Below are 20,238 nucleotides of genomic sequence, written 5' to 3'. Positions count from 1 at the left end.
TGGTGAGGTAATTTCATGCTATGTAGCAAATTTGAAGCAGTTAATGGAACATTGTGAGTTCGGTACAACTCTGAATGACATGCTCAGAGATCGTATAGTGTCTGGTGTGAAAGAGGACTCTATTCAGAAAAGATTATTGTCCAAAGTGAATTTGTATTTCAAGAAGGCGGTAAAGAAAGCGCTGGCCATGGAAAGCGCAGTAAGAGATTCAAAAGCAATACAGGGTGCGCAAAATGGTGCCATGCTCCACATCAGACAGGGAACCTCTGCTGAAAATGGCGCGAAAAAGCGAGACTCTGTCAAGAAGCGGGAAACAGCCCCGGCTAGCTGAAGAATAAAGAAGAATAACTTAGCAGCGAAATTGAAGGATAATTTTATTAGAGGTGGAAACAATCAGTCTTTTAGCGATTGGCAGTTTAAAAAAATCGAATCCTGCTATTGTCATAGAAATGGACGTATAATGAAGTAGTGCAAGGAAAGATTCAGGCAGGCTTGTAAACTAAAGAAGGAGCTCAATGAAATCTACAAAGTAGAAGAGCCTGAAACAACAAATTCAGGCATTTACTCATTGTTTAATCTGAAAGTTGGAAAGACAAAACCAATATTTGTCACAGTGAAAGTAAATGGCAAACCTGTTAGAATGGAAGTGGACATGGGAGCTTCCGCTATAGTAATTGGGGAACGTACCTTCAGTTATTTGAATAATAGTGAACATCAACTAAGTTTAGAAGGAATAGCCACCAAACTAAAAACATATAAAGGCAAAGACATTCAAGTAAAAGGCATAAGCAGAGTATAAAAACAAAAAACTGCGGATGCTCGAAATCCAAAACAAAAACAGAATTACTTGGAAAAACTCAGCAGGTCTGGCAGCATCGGCGGAGAAGAAAAGAGTTGACGATTCAAGTCCTCATGACCCTTCAACAGAACTGAGTGAATCTTAGGAAAGGGGTGAAATATAAGCTGGTTTAAGGTGGGGGGGGGGGGGGGGGGGCGGGGCGGATGTGGGGGTGGGGGGGTGGGTTGGGTGGGGGGAGAGAAGTGGAGGGGGGGGTAGTGTGGTTGTAGGGACAAGCAAGCAGTGATAGGAGCCGATAATCAAAAGATGTCACAGACAAAAGAACACAGGCGTTGAAGGGGGTGATATTATCTAAACGAATGTGCTAATTAAGAATGGATTGTAGGGCACTCAAGGTACAGCTCTAGTGGGGGTGGGGTGGAAAGGCTAGCAGGGCATAAAAGATTTAAAAATAATGGAAATAGGTGGGAAAAGAAAAATCCAAATAAATTATTGAGAAAAACAAAAGGAAGGGGGAAGAAACAGAAAGGGGGTGGGGATGGAGGAGGGAGTTCAAGATCTAAAGTTGTTGAATTCAATATTCAGTCCGGAAGGCTGTAAAGTGCCTAGTCGGAAGATGAGGTGCTGTTCCTCCAGTTTGCGTTGAGCTTCACTGGAACAATGCAGCAAGCCAAGGACAGACATGTGGGCAAGAGAGCAGGGTAGAGTGTTAAAATGGCAAGCGACAGGGAGGTTTGGGTCATTCTTGCGGACAGACCACAGGTGTTCTGCAAAACAGTCGCCCAGTTTATGTTTGGTCTCTCCAATGTAGAGGAGACCGCATTGGCAGCAATGAATGCAGTAGACTAAGTTGGGGGAAATGCAAGTGAAATGCTGCTTCACTTGAAAGGAGTGTTTGGGCCTTGGACAGTGAGGAGAGAGGAAGTGAAGGGGCAGGTGTTGCATCTTTTGCATGGGCATGGGGAGGTGCCATAGGTGGGGGTTGAGGAGTAGGGCGTGATGGAAGAGTGGACCAGGGTGTCCCGGAGGGAACGATCCCTATGGAATGCCGCCGGGGGGGGTGAAGGGAAGATGTGTTTGGTGGTGGCATCATGCTGGAGTTGGCGGAAATGGCAGAGGATGATCCTTTGAATGCAGAGGCTGGTGGGGTGATAAGTGAGGACAAGGGGGACCCTATCATGTTTCTGGGAGGGAGGAGAAAACGTGAGGGCGGATGCGCGGGAGATGGGCCGGACACGGTTGAGGGCCCTGTCAACGACCGTGGTTGGAAAACCTCGTTTAAGGAAGAAGGAGGACATGTCAGAGGAACTGTTTTTGAAGGTAGCATCATGAGAACAGATGCGACGGAGGCGAAGGAACTGAGAGAATGGAATGGAGTCCTTACAGGAAGCGGGGTGTGAGGAGCTGTAGTCGAGGTAGCTGTGGGAGTCGGTAGGCTTGTAATGGATATTGGTGGACAGTCTATCACCAGAGATTGAGACAGAGAGGTCAAGGAAGGGAAGTGTCAGAGATGGACCATGTGAAAATGATGGAGGGGTGGAGATTGGAAGCAAAATTAATAAATTTTTCCAAGTCCCGACGAGAGCATGAAACAGCACCGAAGTAATCATTGATGTACCGGAGAATGAGTTTTGCCATTCAAGGACTAACAGAAGTAGTTGTTTCCGATAACAGCACAGCATTTAAGAGTGCTCAGTTTCAACCGTTTATCAGTCCCAATGGTATCACCCATATGAAAACTGTACCACACCGCCCTCCCTCAAACAGACTGGCCGAAAGGGCAGTTCAAACGTTCAAGGCAGGCGTGAAAATGTTAACTGGCAATTCCTTGGCAACCAAGCTAGCACACTTTCCTTTTCATTAAAGAACTACCCCTCACACAACAACAGGTGTCACATCTGTGCAGTTATTGTTGAAATGGAGTCTCAGGACATGATTGAGCTTAATAATGCTGAATTTAGAGGGGAAGGTGGAAAGGAGTCAGAGAAGCCAGAAAACTACACATGACTGGCATAGTTGCGAGAAGAAATGTACCGTGGGAGAGCCGGCATATGTGAAAAATTTCGGGGAAGGACCAAAGTGGTTACCGGATAAAATAAATGCACTGACTGGGCCTCTATCTTACCGCCTGAAGGTGGAAGGCCGGATCATCTGTAAACCTGTGGACCATTTAAGGAAAAGAGAGACAAATCACCTAGATTTGGTTCCACCAGTGATCATGACCGGGTCTGGTGAGGATACTCAACCCAGGACTGACATGTCTGATGTTCCTGTAAGAGTTGAGGTTACAGAACTACAAGTGCCCACCGAAGCACCTGATGATCAGGCAACTCCAGAAAAGGAGGTTCCTGACAAAGAATCTGAAGTTGTGGAGCTGTGACGTTCCACATGTACCAGGAGGCCACCTGAAAGACTGAACTTGTAAATTCCTTACCCAATGTATGTATTATGTTGTCTTGAAAAATATGTACTTGTAAATATAATACGTATTGCCAAGTTAAAGCGGGAGAAATGTAGTAATTATGGTTTTATTTACTGTGTAATGTACCTTTAAGAATAATACTTGTTAAGGAAGATCACATAATCTGCAATAACCAATAGGAGAGTAGTTACCTCAGAATCGGTGTAGAGTTGGAGTTGCTGCTGAGTTTATTGTAAATAAGTGTAAAGTTTCCACCCAAGAAGTGTCTGCTGATCAACTCTATCATTATTGGTACAACTCAGCCAACCTACAACAAGGGTTAAGTATAGTTACCTAACAGAATGATGTGTAACACTGCAACAAGTAGGTCTGCTCGTGGCTTATGATCTCAGGTGCATGCGACACTTTAAATTACCTGCAAAGGAAGGCCTGAGTTTTTTTTTGTTGAATCTGATTCTGCTGTGATCTGCAAAACTAACTGCCAACCTGTTTTAGTCTTTTTGTTTGATCAGCACTGCATCTGAACTTGATAACAAAACAGGGATTAAGACTGTAGAATCATGATGACCTCCATTACGTTTCGCTTTGGTCTCATATGTATTGCTTTACACCGTCTCTGGTTACTGTGTTATGTTTCTACTGGAATTCGTTTTCTCCACAGGCAGTAAATTCCTGTCCAGTAATTATAACCCATCCTTTCAATCTGTGCCTTCATACCTATGTTGAGCCATTCTATACTAATTTTATGGTATTATTTTGAGACATTTTATGTTGTTCAACTTATTGATTTTTAGATAGTATCACATCTATGATCTTCTCCAGGCAAAATATAAGAGTGTGTTGTAGATATGAGAGTCAGCCCTCATAGAATTCTGCTGTATAGTATCTCAGACCCATACAAAGGGTCTGAAATACTATAACTTCCCCCCTCCTAGATTATATAGAACCGCATTGTTACAGAGTCTCAGGATCCCGTAGTATTTTATTGACCTGTGATGTTACAGCATCTCAAGTTTCCTGAGTAAGCTGTACGCCTATGATCTCAGAAGTGCTGCTATCTGAGAGAAAGACAAGCTGTAGTGATGATGGAAGGGCTACAATAAATCATTTGAGGTAAGCCATGCTGTCACATAAGTGGGACTTGCCAGTTGTGCAAATGGTGTACAGCTCATATTTCTGGCAAAGTCCAGGTTTTCTATGGGTGCTACTGATTCCCTATTGACGTTCCATTACTCTTGCCTTTCTTCCACCAAATCAGCAATTCACAGCAAACCTCCTGAGCATTCCCTCCTCAGTTTAAATCTATCCTGATGCCGTGTTGTATTTTGTATCTGTCCTTGGTAGGCAATGGCCAATCAGAAAATCTGCTTTCCCTCTCCCCACTTACCCTATCCAGCCAGTTGTCATGCACAATTTCTATAGAAGGGTCTTGGTGCTATAACTGTTACCATGCTGCATATTAGTGACAGACTCCTCCCCCTCTTTAAGCTATTTATCCTTGCAATCTGCTTTCTCTGCAGCTGCGTCTACAAGTAAGTAACGTAAGGATTTTTAAAAAATAGATTCAGACTTGTTCTAAAATGAGGTCCTTTGATGAGGTTTGTTTTCTTTGCAATGTGATCTGTAAAACTAGTGTGTAGGGTTTTTTTGGGGGATACTGCTCTAACTGTTCATACTGTGCCTTAAATTCTGAGGTAATAGTGGTGGAGCTCTATGAATCCCAGGACGGAATTGAAACACTGTCAACAGCTCTCCAGAGGGGATGTTACCTACTGGAGCAGATCAGCGAATCCACGTAGCTGAAAAATCGTGAGTATAATGGGAATATGTTAAAATTCTGATGCAGCTGGTTGCATTTGACCCTGTGATGCCCTCTCCTGTTTTGTACTTAGCCTGTCAGCTGAATTTATGACCTTCAGCAGGCTATGACTCTGCAAAACATATCTTGTACATTAGGCATTGTTGTGCGCTCACATTGCCTCTGATTTACCCATTGTCAGGTCCCGTTGGCAGTTGAGGGGACAAGAAGGTGACCTCGTCCCAATCGTTCCCAATGACCCTCTGTAACTGGCTACTCAGAAGTGACTCTTATAGGATTTTCCCTATCTCTTTGTGGGAAAGTGTGTGTCCTTTTTCACCAAACCTCCCCAACATATGGCATGACGCAAATCAGTAACTCATTCAGTGAGGAACCATGATCTTGAGAATGCTACCACTCCAATGCACCTTATTAATGTTTTTTTAACTACCAGGTTTTGGAGCAGAGTGTTGTCTTATTTCTAATTAGGCTTGAATATGATGTCGTCACCAACAAATCCTTTGTTTTCCAGTTTGATATTGGGGTGATGTGGCCAGCTGTAGTATGACTTTTTCATTTCCTTCCTGCATGCCAACTGACACAACAGGAACACTAACATGAATATCACAGAGATGGACTTCGTGAAGCATTTTACATGACAAATAGAACATTGAGCTGATGCGAAGTGAGTTCCAAGAAACAGATGAGGTGGATGTTGGAGTAAAGGGAACTGGGGAGCTTGTGTCTTGGACTGAATTTTTTTTTAATAAGCTTTGTTCACAGCTGGGAGGCAGGGTAAGCGAGGGAAGTGGCCATGCATTAGGGGCAACTGTATAAACTGACCATGCCCACAACTGAGACAGATCAGGCGCAGTCACAGTGATATGATTGGGGTCAAGCCACTAGCCTGACCACCCATGCAAGCAACGCGGAGGGACCAAAGGGCCACCAAGCGCTCCATACCTTACCCCCCACCTCACCCCCATCCCAGCCTCCAACCCCCGGCACAAACTTCGAGTCCACTACCACTTTATTAGACTGCGGAGCAATTGGACTGCACATGTTGTACAATCTCCTCGCTAACACTGGCCATGTAGCGGTCACTACTGGAGGTGCTCACAGCCCCTTGCAAACTCAGCATCCTGCTTTGGACCAGTGTCCCCCATGTTGCAGGTTGACAGGGCAGTCATGCAGCACACTCACCTCTGGCAGTCCGAGGGGTGACCAGCACTCTCTGGGAAACAGTAAGGGGCGGTCACACAGGTCCAGGAAAGGTGCTAAGTACCACCATGAAAACGATAGCTCTCTCTCTTTCATGCTGCAGGAGGACCATGTCAGGATCATGGATCCTGGTCACCTCAACAGGACTTTAAGCTAGAAAGTGGGGGGGGGAGGGATTGGTAAAACTCCAAGAAGTATGACTAATGGGAAACAAAGCAGCAGGTTAGCGTGTGGGGGGGTGGATTCAACTTCATGGAAAATTATGAAAAAACTGAAAAGAAAGGAGAGCCCAGAAGAGGCTATTAAAGTCTCCAGAACACAAAATAAGACAGAGTGTTTGGAAAGGGCTTTGAATCTAACTTCAAGAACATCAGATAAAGGGATGAAAATGAGAAAGGGGATGGGAAATACAGGACTGAAGATGTTGTATCTGAATGCACGCAGTATACAACATAAGGTAAATGAGCTTGTGGCGCAGATTGAAATTGGCAGGTATGATGTGGTGGGCATTACGGGGACATGGCTGCAAGAGGATCAGGACTGGGAGCTAAATATCCAAGGATATACATCCTATCGAAAAGATAGGCAGGTTGGCAGAGGGAGTGGGGTTGCTTTGTTAGTAAGAAATGAAATTAAATCGATAGCAAGAAATGATGTAGGGTCAGATGATGTAGAATCTGTGTGGATAGAGTTGAGGAACTGCAAAGGTGAAAAAACCATAATGGGAGTTATGTACAGGCCTCCGAACGGTAGTCAGGATGTGGGGCACAAGATACACCAGGAGATAGAAAAGGTGTGTAAGAAAGGCAAGGTTACAGTGATCATGGGGGATTTCAATATGCAGGTAGACTGGGAAAATCAGGTTGGTAGTGGATCTCAAGAAAAGGGATTTGTGGAATGTCTATGAGATGGCTTTTTGGAGCAGCTTGTGGTGGAGCCCACTAGGGAACAGGCAATTCTAGATTTACTGATGTGTAATGAGGCAGATTTGATAAGGGAGCTTAAGGTGAAGGAACCCTTAGGAGGAAGTGACCATAATATGATAGAATTTACCCTGCAATTTGAGAGGAAAAATCTGGAATCAGATGTAACGGTATTATAGTTGAATAAAGGCAACTACAGAGGCAAGAGGGAGGAGCTGGCCAGAATTGACTGGGAGATGAGCCTCTCAGGAAAGACAGTGGAACAGCAAATGCAGGAGTTTCCAGGAGTAATTTGGGAGACACAGCAAAAATTCATCCCTAGGAAGAAGAAGCATACTAAAGGGAGGATGAGGCAACCATGGCTGACAAGGGAAGTCAGGGACAGCATAAAAGCTAAAGAGAAAGCATACAATGCGGCAAAGAGCAGAGGGAAACCAGGGGATTGGGAAGCCTACAAAGACCAACAGAGGGCAACTAAAAAAGAAATAAGGAGGGAGAAGATTAAATATGAGGATAAACTAGCCAGTTATATAAAAGAAGATTGCAAGAGTTTTTTTAGATATATAAAAGGTAAGAGAGAGGCAAAAGTGGACATTGGGCCGCTGGAAAATGACGCTGGAGAAGTAGTAGTGGGGACAAAGAAATGGCGGAGGAACTGAATAGGTACTTTGCGTCAGTCTTCACAGTGGAAGACATGAGTAACAACCCCAAAGTTCAAGAGAGTCAGGGGGCAGAGGTGAGTATGGTGGCCTTTACCAAGCAGAAGGTGCTAGGAAAACTGAAAGGTCTGAAGGTGGATAAATCACCTGGACCAGATGGATTTCACCCCAGAGTTCTGAAGGAAATAGCTGAAGAGAAAGTGGAGGCATTATTGGTGATCTTTCAGGAATCACTGGAGTCAGGGAGGTTCCCAGAGGACTGGAAAATCGTTAATGTAACCCCCCTGTTAAGAAGGGAGTGAAGCAAAAGATGGGAAATTACAGGCCGATTAGCCTGACCTCGGTCATTGGTAAAATTTTAGAGTCCATTATTAAGGATGAGATTTCAGAATACTTGGAAGTGCATGGTAAAATCAGGCATAGTCAGCATGGTTTCCTTAAGAGGAGGTCATGCCTGACAAATCTGTTAGAATTCTTCGAAGAGGTAATGAGTAGGTTAGACAAAGGAGAGCCAATGGATGTTATTTACTTGGACTTCCAGAAGGCCTTTGACAAGGTGCCGCACAGGAGGCTGCTCAGTAAGATAAGAGCCCATGGTGTTAGAGGCAAGGTATTAGCATGGATAGAAAATTGGCTGTCTGACAGGAGGCAGAGAGTGGGGATAAGGGGGTCCTTCTCAGGATGGTGGTCAGTGACTAGTGGAGTTCTGCAGGGGTCAGTGTTGGGACCACAACTTTTCACTTTATACATTAATGATCTAGATGAAGGAACGGAGGGCACCCTGGCTAGGTTTGCAGATGATACAAAGATAGGTGGAGGGACAGGTAGTATTGAGGAGGCGGGGAGGCTGCAGAAGGATTGGGACAAGTTAGGAGAATGGGCAAAGAAGTGGCAGATGGAATACAGCGTGGGGAAGTGTGAGGTCATGCACTTTGGTAAGAAGAATAGAGGCATGGACTATTTTCTAAATGGGGAGAGAATTCAGAAATCTGGAGTGCAAAGGTACTTGGGAGTCCTAGTCCAGGATTCTCTTAAGGTTAACTTGCAGGTTGAGTCGGTAGTTAGGAAGGCAAATGCAATGTTGGCATTTATTTCAAGAGGACTAGAATATAAAAGCAGGGATGTGCTGCTGAGGCTTTATAAGGCTCTGGTCAGACCACATTTAGAATATTTTGAGCAATTTTGGGCCCCGTATCTCAGGAAGGATGTGCTGGCCCTGGAGAGGGTCCAGAGGAGGTTCACGAGAATGATCCCAGGAGTGAAAGGCTTAACATATGAGGAACGTTTGAAGACTCTGAGTCTATACTCGATGGAGTTTAGAAGGATGAGGGGGGATCTGATTGAAACTTATAGAATACTGAAAGGCCTGGATAGAGTGGACGTGGGGAAGATGTTTCCATTAGTAGAAGAGACTAGGACCTGAGGGCACAGCCTCAGAGCAAAGGGAAGACCTTTTAGAACAGAGATGAGGAGAAACTTCTTTAGCCAGAGAGTGGTGAATCTATGGAATTCATTGCCACAGAAGGCTGTGGAGGCCAGGTCACTGAGTGTATTTAAGACCGAGATAGATAGGTTCTTGATTGGTAAGGGGATCAAAGGTTACGGGGAGAAGGCGGGAGAATAGGGTTGAGAAACTTATCAGCCATGATTGAATGGCGGAGCAGACTCGATGGGTTGATTGGCCTAATTTCTGCTCCTATGTCTTATGGTCTTATGGTCTGTATGTCTGATGGCCTACAGAGACCATAGAAGACAGAATAGAAAGAATGACTGAAGCTTCTGGCTGCACAAAGGCAGGAGCAGCAAACCCATGAGAAAAGGGCAGCATGGGCTCCCGCACACACTGCCCAGGAGCGACAGCAAGCCATGGCTGGTCAGCACCTAGCGACACCCAGGGACTATAGACGCCGCCTGCCATTCCTGCAGATGACTGAGAACCAGTGTTGCCGATGACTGTATTTGTCTAGGGACCTGGTGGCTCACAACTGCCACTTACTGCAGGACTTGGCACCACGGGGACATGGAGGGCATCCACTGCCAGTGGTTATGAAAATGATTGCAGTGCTCAATTTCTATGCCGGTGGCTCCTTTCAGGGCTCCACAGGTGACCTCTGGGATTTCACAATCTGCCACACACAAATGCATCCATGAAGTCACGGATGCCATCTTCTCAATGGCACACAACTTTGTGCATTTCGCCCGGGACCGGGACAGCCAGGATGCAAGGGCCATTGGATTTGCCCTGATCTCGGGATTCCCACAGGTGCAGGGTTCGTTTGACTTCACTCATGTGGAGCTCAGGTCTCCATCACTACACTCATTTGACTTCATCAACCACAAAGGCTTCCACTCACTGAACGTGCAGCTGGTATGCCACCACCAGAAACACATCCTGCAGGTATGCGCATGATTTCCAGGGAATGTGCACGACACCTACATCCTGAGTCACTCACAGGTACCTGCAGTCTTCCAGAGCCCACAGAGGCTGCAGGGGTGGCTCCTTGGGGACAAGGGTTACCCGCAGAGGCCGTGGTTGATGACACCCGTGCGGTGGCCTCAGACTGCAGCAGAGCGACGCTATAATGAGGCTCATGCAGCAGCTCAAAACTTGGTGGAGCAGACCATCAGGATGCTTAAGATGCGGTTCTGGTGTCTGGACCGGTCTGGTGGAGCCCTGCAATACATCCCACAGAGGGTGTCACACATCGTCGTCTGCTGCGCCCTTTACAACCTGGCATTGCAACGGGCTGAGGAGCTGGCTGAGGAGGAGATGGATGAGCCACATGTCTCCTCCGCTGAGGGGGATGCTGATGGGGATGAGGGTGAGGGGGTCCTCAGAGATGACAACAACGACGGGGATGAGACTCTCGCACCAGCTAGACGAGGCAGGCACACTCGGGAAGCCCTCATAGTTGCCAGATTTGTGGAGGATGATGGTGACAACATGCAGTGAGGTGTCCCCGCAGATCCTCACATCACAGTTGTGAACGGTTGACTTCGGTCTGGCTTATCTCAGCACCAATAGCCTCTGTGAGAATACTCCTGTCATGGAGATGTGGTGGAGGCCCTAATAGTCATTCGATCATAGGATGATGGCAACATGCAGTGAGGGCACTCCATAGATCTTCACATGGCCTCTGAGAATGTCTGACTTCACTCTGGCCGTGGACAGCTTGCTTGCGCTCCATGACCAGGGCCTCTCGGAGATGCAGCCATGAAACTTATAATGCCTCAGATGCTGTGTCCGCCTTCAGGACCTCAGCCCTTCAGGAGCTGGTGCACAGCATCACTGGTCGTAGATGCTGGTGTGATGGGGGCCAGCCCCACCTTAAAGGTGCTGAGAGCATACAGTGAGTATGAGGGAACTCTGCGGCACCTGCCCACGACATTCTGGCAGCAATGACCAGCACAGACGAGGTGCAGACATCAGTAATGTTTCCAGAGAGTGTGAGGCTGGACCATCACTGTGGTCTGAAAGCTGCACAGAGCACAGGGAAGAGGCCTGGACTGAGACACCTTCCTTTTATCTGTGCAGAAAGGTTTAATACCTGAGTGACTGCTCATCAGAACAAGGAGCCATAGGCAGGGAGACGTTCTTGGGCGTTTATTGACAATAGTGAACATTATGTACAAGTGACTAACACCTGTGCCCAGGCTGTGCAATTAATTCTCCTTAACTTTCCTAATCCTGCTGCTACGTCTTTGTGCTTCCTGGATATCCACAGTGGAGGTGGAGGTAGCCTGCTGACTGTGACGCCCTGTCTGTGATGACTTTGGTAGGTGTCCTCTGGAGGGCCGAGACTTGGAGAGCCCCGGCCTGCTTTCGGAGTTCCGTTGTGTGGCAGCGGCACCCTCCTCGACCTGTGGAGCTGGATCTGTGGAGTTCACAGGAAGAGGGGAGTCAGATGGGCCGGTCAGTCCCAGAGTCACCTGGGTGGATGGCCCTGGAGTGTGCATCTGCTGATCCTCCTCCCTATGGGTGCCCGAGGGCCCTTGGCTGACTCCGTGAGCAGAAGGGGTAGCTGGAGTGAGATTGAGCTGCCCAGCACCCTTCTCGCGTACACATTAGTAGGCCAACTATGGCATCAGTGATAGAGTTAAGCCCGCACAGCAGGGCAGGAGTGACATCCTAGACCAAGGTCACCATGGCGCCATCCTGCTAGTGTTGACATCGATGCATTGCAATACCGGAGCTATCACCTCAGCCTGAAGATGGACGGGCTCCTCCATCATGCCTTGCAATCTGAGGAGTGCAGCAGACATCCCCTCCTGTTGTTCTCAAGTTTGCCTTTGCAGCTCTAGCAACTGTGACATGACCGATTTCAGAGGCTCGTCATCTGACTCAGACTCAGCAACATTCTGGCTTCCAGCAGTCCTCCAAGTGCCGGGGAGCTGGGAATTCCCTGTCTCCTCCTGCTGTGGATCAGAAAGTGCATTGTGCTCACCAGATTGTGACCCAAGGCTAATCTAAAGCTAAGTCCCACCGAGGTGTGTATCTCTGTGTTGGTGGAGGGTGTGGGTGAGTGCTGTGACAGGACTTCAGGGAGGGTGCCTTCAGATTCCTCTTCAGAAGTTTCTTCAGAGCTTGCTTGGAGGCTCTGGACTCTGTCGACTGCTTCCCAGATGTGCCTGCAAAAGCAAGGGGAGATAATTAGTGCATGGCAATGGCCTGTGAAAGAGGACACATCACTCAGGGCATGGTTGTCTGATGGATGTTGCACCGCTGGACCCTCGCTTGGTAGAACAGCGCTGGCCTCACCGTCAGCACAGGACCAGTCATTGCCGGCTAGCTGGATGGCTCTGTTTTCAAATTCTGTGAGAACTTTGAATTACGGCATCCCTCCACCTGTCTGCGACCTTTCCCTCCTGTTGTGAGCCAGTTTGTCCTGCGTGGATAGAGATGGGGAAAGTGTATCGGGACACCTGCCGGGCCAGATGATCAGTATGCCTGGCCTGTGTGGGTGGTGAGTGGTCCCATGTATGGGATCAGGACAATGACGGTGTGTGTGAAAGAGTGAATGGTGATGTCCATTACACTGGCAGTGAGTGACCAACCTGTGGATGTGTGATGGGTTTGTGAGTGTGTGAGTTGGGAGTGATGAAAAGAGTGATTTACCCCTGGCGGAACGGAGGAGACCATTCATCCTTTTGCAGCACTGGATGGTTGTCCTCCTCTGCAGGGCGTTCACACTGACCACCACTGTTACTGCCTCCAAAGCTGGGTTGGTGACATTGCTACCCATCCTGTGGCCAGAGCGGGGGTAGAGCACATCCTGGCAGGCCTCCATGGCATCCAGCAATCGCTCAAGGAACCTGTCGTTGAAGTGGGGGGGGAGTTGCCGTCTTTTTTCCTTTGCTGGCCATGTGTCCCGGGCAGTGGTGGTGAGCTGGTGGCGATGAGCGCTTTGCTGGCAGCTGCCTTTTAAGATGGCGGCCGGCATGATGCAACAGCGGGGTGACGGCAAGCAAGTGAATGAAAATCCGCCCGCCATAGAAACGGCATGTTTCGCGGGGGTGAATACATAATAAAGCGGGCTCAGAAAGATACGGCCTGAAAACCCATCATTTTTATCAGTGGGTAGGGCTCCATTTTACCCGCCCGCTACCGCACTTAGTGCAAATATGGTAAAATTTAGCCCCTTGTTTCTTTGAGAACTTCTGTGTTAAGACCAATTTATTGGCCTCCATATTAATTCCCTGCATGATGGGCAGGTTGGATGGAATTAACAATTTAAAAATGGAGAACACATCCCCACCACAGCGCAATGCGCCCGACATTCTTTTATAGTAACGCATATTGTAATGTCTGAGTGTCCCCCAGGAAGAGGCCAGACACTTTATTAACTTATCTAAATGGAGTTCCCATAATATGATTCACTGCTACTGAATGGGGTTTCCATAAGTCAAGAAACCTAAAAGTGAAAGGGAGGCAGGAACTAGCAGCTTCATGAGTGCATTTTTTAGCACTCCTTGTGGGCCAGGAGGAGTAGGAGTGCTCCCCCCACAGTCCCTCAAAGAAGCCTTCAGCCTCCCCAAGGCAGTTCACGGCCTCCCACATCCCCCTGCAATGTTTGCCGGCCTCCCCTCCACACCCCAACCAGCCACCAGCCCCAATGCTCTCATTCTCCCCCAGTCGTGATGGCTTCTCTCTCCCACCTCCCCACCCCCTGCCGCTAACCCCCACCCCCTCCACACCACCTCTACTGTGTCTGCCAAGTTTTTCTCCTTCCACCTCCCCCACCCAAATTGTTGGGTCCATCTGCAGCTCCTGGCTGCAGCCACTTTCCACTTGCCGATCAGGCTGTCAATTTGGTCAGCTGTTGGGTGGGAAGTGGAACAAAAATATCCGATGAGGTTTCGATGTTCAGGTTGACAGAATCTGCCCATCCCTGACCAGGTTCTTCAGCCATTTTCAACTTCCTTTGAACCCACCCCATCTCCCTGTAAATATCAGGGCCATTTTATAGATGTGTTGTTAAGAAGACATGCTGCAATTGCCTGCACATGCGCATATGTTAAAGTGCATACAAAATAAATTGTTGAAAATTGATAACCGCAGAGGCTTGAAGTTTAATGCAGAGGTTCAGTCCTCAGGGTGCTGGAGATATCCAGAATGATACCGCCATACTTGTTGCAGACTGCAGATTCCGCGCAGGTGCTGTGCTTTCATATACACTCAGAGGACAAGAGGGCAACTGGTATGAGTGTGCTGACTTATTGCTGTCCCGTTTCCAGGAGTATAAAAAGCAGAAGCCATTAAAAGGAAAGAAAAGTTGCAGAGCAAGCTGTTCCCTGATCCCTTGTTGATCCCAGGGTATTCAGGCAGAGCACAACATAGAGAAACCCAATGCCAAATGTATCTGTCACTGGCCTTCAGTCTGTTTCCATCTTTGTCAATGGGATGATCACTAAGCTCAGCACAGTCTGGAACATCAGCCGCTTTTTGCAAGTTCTAACTTTTATGTACCTCTGGGGCTATGGTAGCGAAATGGACATATTACTAGACTGGTAATCCAACTGGCACCATGGCAGCTGGGGAATTTAAATTTAGTTAGTTAAATAAATATGGACTGAAAAAGTAAGTAATGGTGACCATTATCCTTAAAACCCATTTGGTTCACCAATGTCTTTTAGGGCAGGAAACCAACTGTCCTTACCTGGTCTGGCTTATACATGATTCCAGGCCCACAGCAATGTGGTTGACTCTTAACTGCCCTCTTAAATGGTCTTGCAAGCCAAACAGTTGTATGGGGATGGGCAACAAATGCTGGCCTCGCCAGCGATGCTCACATACCATGAATGATGCTGAAAAATGTTCGCTCAGGGGTTTGATTAACACTGCATTTCACACAGTGACTAGAAGATGGGCAAGATATGTTCACAACATTTGACTGGAATTTTGTTACATCCCTTGCCCATTTTAGAGCAAATTTAGAGCAGCTAGAAGAGGAAAATAGATTGTGGGGGTGTAGCACTGTATTCCCATCTCTTAACTTGTTCCATTGCAACTTTCCTAAGCCTGTAATGTGTCCAGTTTCCAGTATCCACTTAGGTACTACCTGTCACCTGCTAATCAAATATACACCTGCCTCAAAGCCTGTCAATGCCTCTTGAAATGGTTTCCAGTATAATGAAGATGTTCAGGGTCACTTGAGGCTGACAACAGGCAGAAGGGGCATCAAAGGCTAGTTTCAAACTTTATTAAGCCTTTCCACCTCTCTCTCTTTCTTTAAGATGGTCCTTATAACCATCATTTTGACCAAGCTTTTGGTTATTGGGTCTAATATATCCTTACGTGAATATAAATCCAAGGTGTTGTTGTTTATGCTTTGTTGCTGAAGGGTTGTTTGATTTCTGTGCTTCTGTTTCTGCCATTTCCCCTTTTTTAATTGCTTCAGTGTTTTCCCTTCAATATCCCCCTTTTCTGCTGTAATGAAGAGGATCAGGAGGAACAATTCAGGGAGATCAGGTTGATTGTACACCATAGGCATCTCCTGTGTGCATACCTCTGTGCATAAAACTGAGGCAGTCTGACTTGAACATCACGACTCGCAAAGCTTGAAAAAACTGTCCTCTGTTCTTTTTAATTTGTTCATGCGATACGAGTATCGCTGGCAAGGCCAAAGCTTATTGCCCATCCCTAATTGCCCACAAGAAGGTGGTGGTGAGCCGCGGCCTTGAACTGCTACAGTCCATGAAGTGCAGGTATATACCAGTGCTGTTAGGGAGATAGTTCCAGGATATTGACCCAGCAACAGTGAAGGATGGCGATACAGTTCCAAGTCAGGTTGGTATGTGAGTTGTAGGGAAATTTGCAGGTGGCAGTGTTCCCATGTGTCTACTGCCCTTGTACTTCTTGGTGGTAGAGGTCGCAGGTTTGGAAGGTGCTGTCAAAGGTGGTTTGACGAGTTACTGCAGTGTATCTTGTAGATGGTACACACCACAGCCATTGTGTCCCAGTGGCAGAAGGAGTGAATGTTTAAGGTGGTGGATGGGTATCAATCAAATGGGCTGCTTTGTCCTCTCACAAGACATTAACTCAATGGTGTCACCTGCTTACTATGAACCTGGAGTTCATGCCTGTGAGAGATTGACCCCACCTCTACTACAGGTTAGACCCCATCTCAACAAGTGACTGCACTCCACCCCTACTATAGGTTAGACCCACCTCTGTAAGAGACTGGACCCCATCTCTACAACAGGTTAGACCCAGTGTGTACCACAGGTTAGACTGCACCTCTTCTGGAGGCACTATACTGCCAATGGCAGTAAATGTTACTGAGCTTCAATACTACAGTTTCCTTTCAGGCAACATCGGCAACCATTTGCAATAATAGCCAATGGCAGTCCACCCCTGGATAAAGCACACCACTTTGAAACACCCTGGGAAGTTACCTGGGAAGTAGTTCACCCACCTGGCCTCTGAGAAATGAATGGGTAATTTCATAAAAAGACTATTGATGCAACAGTTTAACATACTACACTTTCATGTCTAGAACTTGTGCCCAGAGTTGGAAGAACAGTATGCTAAATCATTGGGACTCAGACCAAAGGATAGCAGTCGCTTTTCTTTCTATTGTGGAAAACCCATCTTAAATTAATTAAACCCATATTGAAGATATTCTTGACCTAATTTCTAGAGGGTGTTGACTCACAGCACAAAACTGCTCCTAGTTCTCCACAAGATGGCAATCACATTCAGAGGTCTTTGGGATGTTTTCTTTTTGCAACCAAAAAATGAGTGAATTGAATGAGTTTCAATTTTCTGCTCTTTGCATTTACGTGGTGATAAAATGGTGAAGTAAGCAGTCAAACTAGAACCTCAATTGTAACCAAAGCCCTTGATTTTGTAACTACACCTTGTAACCCACTTGTTGTAATTTATGGTATTTTGTGTTGCATTCATTACAATGACAGGAGCTACAATGGTACAGAGAGCTCTCTGCTTTATTTGTTGCCAAGTAATGATGGCTGTTCTTCAAAGACTTCATTGAGCAACCCCTGGCTTTAAAGACTTGGCCATCACTTAGGAAGGGAAGGTTACCATAGAGACTGATTTCTGATAGTCTGCCCATCTAGCAAGATAAGAATAGTTTCTGTAGCAACAGATTGCTCATGGGAGAAAATAATATTGATACATTTGTTGATGGTAAAATGTAATTCTTGTGAGGGCGCAGAGTTGCTTCAAAACTCACCATATTTCAAGGTTTATACATTTTATTTTGTTTTTTTTTGGAAAAGCCTTTTTCCTCTGTGCATTCTCCTTCTGTTTAAAGAACTGGGCAAGCATTAATACATGTTCTTTACTGTTCAGGCAGCCATGGCTCTCTCAGACACTTAGTGCCATATATTATCCTCCAGGAAGGGCAGCAGGTAGGGTTGCCAACTCTGATTAAATGAATTCCAGGAGGTTTCATCACATGACTTGCCCCCACATTCCAACCATTAGTCAGTCCATACACTCATCTTTGTGATGCACTACTTTCCTACTCCAGTTAGAAAGCAAAAAGAATTATTACCCAATTTTATGATGCTTGACTGTCATCCAAATAGCCATTTTTCCCCTATTTTCAATATTTTTATATCTGGTAAAGTGAATTGTTCAAAGAAAATGACAAAAAGAACAATCATTTTTAATGTCCTGATGATTTTTCTCCAGGGTTGCAGTGTCCTGGAGATTGATCTTCAATTACTGAAGACTCCAGGTCAATCCTGGAGGGTTGGAAACCTTGAGGCCAGAATGTTCAATAGGACATGCCTTCTGCAGGATAGGAGAGTGAAGCATTCAGTATCATGCAGTTGCTGAGGGAAGGATAGACTTGGTGATACAATATGGTGAAAGCCCAGAGAAACTTGAGCTTTTCAACTTTGAAATAAGTCAACAGAGGGGATATAACTGAACCATATAAGATATTAAACAGTATAGGGATGGTAAATCTAGAACCATTAAACCATGACAACAGGACACAGGGCACAGGTTCAAGTTGGTGAAAGGATTTTGCTTACATAAAGAATGATAAATGTGTGAGATGACTTCCAAATGTAGTAAAGGCAAATATTAAGACATGGTAAGAAACAGTTTGATGCTGTTATTGATGGTAGAAGTGTTGGGGGTGGGATTAGCGACAGGAATAGAGCAATAACCTGCTCACTGACACTCAGTTTGGATCACTCAGACCCTGACCTCCTTACAGCCTTGGTTCAAACAAGGACAAAAGAGATGAACTCCAAGGGTAAGGTGAGAGTGACTGCCCTTGATATCAAGGCCGCATTTAACCGAGTGTGGCACCAAGGAGCCCTGGCAAAACTGGAGTCAATGGGAATCAGGGGGAAAACTCTCTGCTGATTGGAGTCATACCTAGCACAAAGGAAGATGGTTATGGTTGTTGGAGATCAATCATCTTAGTCCCAGGACATTGCTGCAGGAGTTCCTCAGGGTAGTGTCCTAGGCCCAACCATCTTCAGCTGCTTCATCAATGACCTTCCTTCCATCATAAGGTCAGAAGTGGGGATGTTCCTTGATGATTGCACGATGCTCAGCACCATTCGCAACTCCTCAGATACTGAAGCAGTCCATGTCCAAATGCAGCAAGACCTGGACAATATCCAGGCTTGGGCTGACAAGCGGCAAGAGTGCCATACAAGTGCCAGGCAATGACCATCTCCAACAAGAGAGAATCTAACCATTGTCCCTTGAAATTCAATGACATTATCATTGCTGAATCCCCCACTATCAACATCCTGGGGGTTACCATTGACCAGAAACTGAACTGGACTAGCCATATAAATACTGTGGCTACAAGAGCAGATCAGAGGCTACAAATCCTGTGGCAAGTAACTCAGCTCCTGACTCCCCAAAGCCTGTCCACCATCTACAAGGCACAAGTCAGGAGTGTGATGGAATACTCTCCACTTGCCTGGAGGAGTGCAGCTCCCACAACACTCAAGAAGCTTGACACAATCCAGGACAAAGCAGCCCACTTGATTCGCACCTCATCCGTAAACATTCACTCCTTCCACCACCAACACACAGTGTGTACCATCTACAAGATGCATTGCAGGAACTTGCCAAGGCTCCTTAGGCAGCACCTTCTGAACCCACAACCATCACCATCCAGGAGGACAAGGACAGCAGATGGATGGGAACACCGCCACTTGCAAGTTCCCCTCCAAATCACACACTATCCTGACTTGGAACTACAATGCCATTCCTTCACTGTCGCTGGGTCAAAATCCTGGAACTCCCTCCTCAATAGCACTGTATGTGTACCTACACCACATGGGCTGTGTTGGTTCAAGGAGGCAGCTCACTACCATCTTCTCAAGGGCAACTAGGGATGAACAGTAAATGCTGGCCTAGCCCACATCCCATGAAAGATTAAAGAAAACTGAGGATCTCTTATCATCTGATAGCTTATCACCTCAAGTATTTATCTGGCTGGAAGGGTGTAATATTCCAGTATTATGTCCTACCCTGAGTATAGGATGTTCTGGAAGCCAAATTGGAGGGCAGAATGGTCTGAATCAATTACCACAATGTACGCCCGGTATTGGGATTGATTGTAAAGTAGGAATAGTGGGGTCTGGAGTGTGTGTGTGTGTCTGTGTATTAATTAAATTAAAGACAGCTGGTCTGAAGGCTTTGATGTATCAGAAACAAAGTTAGGTTTGAAATGCTAAATAAGTAAACATAGTTGAAGTTTTAGCATGTGAGCTGTAAAGGAAAATTTGCATTTTTAGATAAAACTGTGTAATTTGAATTTCAAAAGAGAGGGCGAAATGTACATTTAGATAGAAGAACCCAAATCGTGTGATTATTTTTCCCATAGCTTACTGATAAAACTGGTACTATGAAATATTTGTATTATTAGAAAAGTAAAGTCCAAAGACATATTGAAACAATGAAATTTGCATTC

General features: G+C 46.2%; 1 protein-coding gene across 1 annotated transcript in view; it reads left to right on the top strand.

Moving 5' to 3' along the window:
- The first annotated feature begins 4,638 nt into the window (after positions 1 to 4,638).
- The window catches only part of LOC121280161 (SRSF protein kinase 2-like), a 40,235-nt gene continuing 24,635 nt past the window's right edge, over positions 4,639 to 20,238 (top strand). The window contains exon 1 of the mRNA XM_041191864.1: positions 4,639 to 5,030. Within this exon, the coding sequence (XP_041047798.1) occupies positions 4,984 to 5,030 (47 nt within the window). The 5' untranslated portion in view covers positions 4,639 to 4,983. The remainder of the gene's footprint in view (positions 5,031 to 20,238) is intronic.

Source organism: Carcharodon carcharias, chromosome 7 (assembly GCF_017639515.1).
Source record: "Carcharodon carcharias isolate sCarCar2 chromosome 7, sCarCar2.pri, whole genome shotgun sequence".
Lineage (NCBI taxonomy): Eukaryota > Metazoa > Chordata > Chondrichthyes > Lamniformes > Lamnidae > Carcharodon > Carcharodon carcharias.
Note: the sequence above shows the minus strand (reverse complement) of the source record. Positions and strands in the feature narration are given on the sequence as shown.